The sequence below is a fragment of the Gavialis gangeticus genome, unplaced genomic scaffold, assembly GCF_001723915.1.
Source record: "Gavialis gangeticus isolate Ggan-Ray unplaced genomic scaffold, GavGan_comp1, whole genome shotgun sequence".
Lineage (NCBI taxonomy): Eukaryota > Metazoa > Chordata > Crocodylia > Gavialidae > Gavialis > Gavialis gangeticus.
Genome location: NW_017729019.1, coordinates 6832528 through 6837231, shown reverse-complemented (window position 1 = coordinate 6837231; position 4704 = coordinate 6832528). Strand labels below are relative to the sequence as shown.

Sequence of the window (4704 nt, the reverse complement as noted above, 5' to 3'; positions counted from 1 at the left end):
AGCGTGTGGCAGGCGGCTGGCTCGGGTTGCAGACAGGACTCCTCTCCCTGAAGTGAGAGAGCACGATGTGGAGCCCATAACTGGGCTCCATTTGATGTCTCCAAGACGGCAGCAGCAGGGCAGGGGCTCTGTCTCCCAACCACTCCAGTCCCAGCCTCTTTCTTCAGGAGGTGCTGGAGGCCATGGATTTGGGGGCCTGGCTACATTGCAGTTACTTGTGCTCCTCCTTTCCCCCCAACCCAACTCCTGTGCTGGGAGACAACCCAGCAGTGCCGGTCTAGTGCTGCTTCTTGGATCTAACAGCCAAGGTCCCTGGGCGAAGCAGGTCCTCAGGCATACAGTGCTTCTGTGCTCAAGCTAGAAAGTCTCTCCAGGGGTTGGAGAGGGGAGCTGGTGGGGAAGGGGGTGGGCTGTGACATTCATGCCCTTGGCTGCATCCCATCGCCCCTCTACCTCTGGCAGGCCATCCTCCGGGAAGGGCTGGAAGACGTGAAGCAGTTCTTCAACATCAACGGCTCCTGCCGCCTGCCGCTCAGTCCCAGCTTGCTGGTGAAGGGCATCGTGCCCAGGGTGAGTGACCGAGCTAGGGGAAGCTGCTGTTGCCCCTGCTGTGTTAGACCTACTTCCACTGGGGGCTGGTCCCTCTGTCCCCTCCAAAGCCCCTGCCCAGCGAGGGGAAAGAGGGAGGAACCCACCCTGGTGGGTGCCAGCCCCTCCTGCCTGCTGGGGTGTCTGTGCCGCTTGGCAGCGTGACTCTCTGACCTCCTCCCCCTTCTCTCCCTCCCGAGGGCAGGACTGCTCCTACTTCAACTCCAACGCCGTGCCCCTGAAGCTGTCCTTCCAGAATGTCGACCCCCTGGGGGAGAACATCCGTGTCATCTTCAAGGTGAGTCCCGCCACCGCCTCTCCAGGTTGGTGCGGGGCACTGGTGGCTCTATCAGACAGCTGTCAGCAGGTGCCCGCTTCAACACCGGTTGGGGAAGGAGAGCAGGTGCCTGGCACTCGGGACCTGGGCACAGAGCTCTTGGTGGAAGGAACCAGCTCCATAAGGGTGGTGCTGTGAGGCCTCAGCTGCATGACAAAGGCCAGTTCCCTCAGTGATGCCTCCATTAGCACGAGGAGGCTGCTGTCTTGATGCAGCCTTTGGATGCCACATTAACAGCCCAACAGACTGCACTTGAGTCCAGTTCTTGACCCATTGGGCTTTCCCCATAGAAGCCAAACATTTATGAGCCTGTTAAGTCACTTAATTCATGGACAACATGGTTGCCTATAGCCTGTACCCTGAGGCAGTGACTGAGGTAGTTCTCAGCATCCCAAGTGTTGGGGTCCACAAGCCTTCCCCATCCCATTGCCTAGGCCTTGCAGTTGGTGTGCATCCCCTTACATGCACTCCTTTTAGGCTTCTACTGGGGCTCATCTCTTCCCTGGAATATGCAGATCCTTAGACATGACGTGATCCTCCTGCATTTTGTTAGTTTTGGGGTTCATGCGAGCTGTGCAGGACAGGGCCAAGCACACAGGGGCCCCCACAACTCTGAACGGCCTGCATAGAATTGCACCAGATGGAGCAAGCTCCCGGGGGGACGCTGGGCTGCTGGCATCCTGGAAACACCCAGTTCTGACCATCCTCTTTCCACCTTGGGACTTGCAGTGTGGAGACGACCTGCGGCAGGACATGCTGACGCTGCAGATGATCCGGATCATGAACAAGATCTGGGTGCAGGAGGGGTTGGACATGCGCATGGTCATCTTCCGCTGCTTCTCCACCGGCCGCGGCCGAGGTGAGTCAGGGCCCAGCTATGAACGTCATCCTCATCAGGTGCTCTTGCACCATGGGGCCTGTGATGATCCTTGACCTGGAGATGCTGCAGGTGCTTCCTCGGAGGGTGTGTGGGTGGTTGCAGGGCCAGGATGAGCAGGAAGAAGGCTTTGAGAGCGCTTCCTGGGGCAGCCTTCAATGGGGGGTCTACGCTGAGGTTGCAAAAGCATCTGCTGGGGACAGCTGTGCAGCTCTTTCATGAGAACCAGGCAGAATGAGCCCAGAGATGCAGGACATGAGGCTGCCAGCGTGGACTCTTTTCATGTCATTGCTATACACACAACCTCCCTAGACCCACTGCCATCTTTAACCCCTTCATCCTGCTGGACTTCTGGTTGCTCACTAGGTGCTTATTCAGGAAGGGGACTACAGCAGACCTGACCTGTGGCTGCTTGGCCCAGCTCATGAGGAGGATAAATTGACATAAGCATGTGGGAGCGCTCTGGCTTCCCCTTGTGCATCTCCCCCCAGTTACGTCCACTGCAATTGTCCTACTGTCTTTTCTCTATGTTGTGTGCCTGGGAATCGCATCACAGCTCTGCTCTCGGAGGGTGATGCCCCTGAAGGAGCTTGTGGAGTGATTTCCAGAGCCTGACTCTGTCTGTAGGAGTTGCCCAGGGTTTGGCCTGAATTGGTGACAGACTAAAGCCATGATGGCCTGTGCCAGGACCTCCCTGCACTGTCCTAGGTGGGAAGGACTTTGTCTGGAGAGGCTGAAGGCAGAGAGCTCCAAGTAGCTGACTCTGCCCCTACTGCCTCTGCTTCCAGGGATGGTGGAGATGATCCCCAATGCAGAGACCTTGCGCAAGATCCAGGTGGAGCACGGGGTAACAGGCTCCTTCAAGGATCGCCCTCTGGCAGACTGGCTGCAGAAGCACAACCCCAAGGAGGATGAGTACGAGAAGGTAGGGAGCCAGGGGGGGCTGGCTCTGGAAGGGAGACAGGCTGTCACAGTCCACCTGGTGCAAGGGCATCAGGGGCTGGAATGAGGCAGAGCACCACAAGTGCATGCTGCTGCCAGTGTATCATCCGTTGCAGGCCTTCTCCACAAAGAGCAGTAAATGGATGGACCATGAGCCTGGCTCTCACCAGTGCCCAGCCTTGTTTATACCTTTTGGGCAGGGAATCAAGCCTCCGTGCTCCCACGGTGGGGAGCTCACTAGCCCACCAGCACTTGTGCCTGGCCATAGACTTGCTTATTTGTCGGCCTGAGGGTAGCTGGATTTTTCTCTTCCATGAGAAATAGAGCTGAAAGCAGGAGCTGCTGAGGGCTGGGAGGCTGAGCAGTACCCAGTGCTCACCTCTGCCCCGTGGACTGGTGAATGAGGGGCTGGCGGTTCCTACGCTTTCTCCCACTCGCTCCTCTCTGGTGCCTCTAACCACCCCCTCCATCCCGCAGGCCGTGGAGAACTTCATTTACTCATGTGCCGGCTGCTGTGTGGCCACCTACGTGCTGGGGATCTGCGATCGGCACAACGACAACATCATGCTCAAAACCACTGGCCACATGTTCCACATCGACTTCGGCAGGTTCCTGGGCCATGCTCAGATGTTCGGCAACATTAAGAGGTGGGTGTCATCCACCGGGGCCGGGATCTCTGCCTGCCTTGCCTAGCCACTCTCATGCTCACCATGCTGGCTAGAGCAGGGCTTGGCCCCAGCTTCCTCTCCCTGCAGCTGTTATGTTGGGGGCTGCTGCTGCGGTATCATCTACCCAGTGCTTTGAGGCCGGAGCGGCTGTAAGGGAGCTTGGCTGTTCTCAGCCACAGTAGCGTACATGGTGAAGCTGTCTGCCCCCCTGGCTCGATCCCCCTCCATTGCCTGTTTCCCCAGGGATCCAATCCCTATGCTAAGGCAGGGCCTGCCTTGATGTCTCCCTCTCTGGTGCAGGGACCGGGCCCCGTTTGTCTTCACCTCGGACATGGCCTATGTCATCAACGGTGGTGACAAGCCCTCCAGCCGCTTCCACGACTTCGTTGACCTCTGCTGCCAGGCATATAACCTCATCCGCAAGCACACCCACCTCTTCCTCAACCTGCTGGGCCTGGTGAGATACCTTTGGCAGGGGTTTACTGGACCTCCTTTCTGCCTGGCCCCTGCAGCCAGAGGCTCCATGGGGTGTCCCTAGTCTCTGCCAAAGGATAGCGAGGCCTTGAGGTGCCTCCTGGCCCCTTCTCCCTCTGCATCTGCAGTACCCCTTGCCTTAGGGGCTCTGGCTGTCACAGCCCTGTGTGCTGGGAAGCTGGATGTTCAGCGCTGGGGTTAGAGTGCTGGGTGCTGGTGCCCCTCAGGTGCTTGCCCAGTCTATCTGAAGAGTGGCAATGACTGGCTTAACACAGGGAGCCCATCTGCCAGGCCTCAGCCATAAACAAGAGGTGACTGACACAGGCCGAAGTCAGGGGTCATATGTCTCACGTAGAAAAAACCTGCCCCTTCCCTCTCTGCTGGTCAGCTCTGGAACGAGGATGCTGGATGAGCCCTAATGGGAGAGCATGTCCATGATTCCCGCGGGCTCCCCAGTGAGCAGAGAACCCCCCTAGCCAGTTGTTACCCCCCCCATTGACACAGCTGCCCTGCTCCACAGATGCTGTCCTGCGGCATCCCTGAGCTCTCCGACCTCGAGGACCTCAAGTATGTCTATGACGCCCTGAGGCCGCAGGACTCTGAGGCTGATGCTACCACCTACTTCACCAGGTAAGAAGATGTGGTGTTGGGTGACAGCACTCCCCATGCCCTGCACGGAGAAGGTGACACCCGTGCGTTACAGGTGGAAGATGGGGCCTCTAGTGGTGGCACACCCCACCTGTAAGGCAGGAGCCAGCCTCTGGGGTCCAGCAGCCCTGGTGAGGGGCCCTTGTGCTCTTGGAAGAGTCTGGCGCTCT

The 4704-nt window shown here is 58.4% G+C and overlaps 1 protein-coding gene across 3 annotated transcripts in view; it reads left to right on the top strand.

The window, feature by feature from the left end:
- The window catches only part of PIK3C2B (phosphatidylinositol-4-phosphate 3-kinase catalytic subunit type 2 beta), a 53643-nt gene that overhangs the window by 33338 nt on the left and 15601 nt on the right, over positions 1 to 4704 (top strand). For all 3 annotated transcript variants that reach the window (XM_019513935.1, XM_019513937.1, XM_019513936.1), the window contains exons 19-25: positions 463 to 570; positions 794 to 886; positions 1655 to 1784; positions 2591 to 2727; positions 3222 to 3391; positions 3713 to 3869; positions 4407 to 4516. In XM_019513935.1, the coding sequence (XP_019369480.1) occupies positions 463 to 570; positions 794 to 886; positions 1655 to 1784; positions 2591 to 2727; positions 3222 to 3391; positions 3713 to 3869; positions 4407 to 4516 (905 nt within the window). The remainder of the gene's footprint in view (positions 1 to 462; positions 571 to 793; positions 887 to 1654; positions 1785 to 2590; positions 2728 to 3221; positions 3392 to 3712; positions 3870 to 4406; positions 4517 to 4704) is intronic.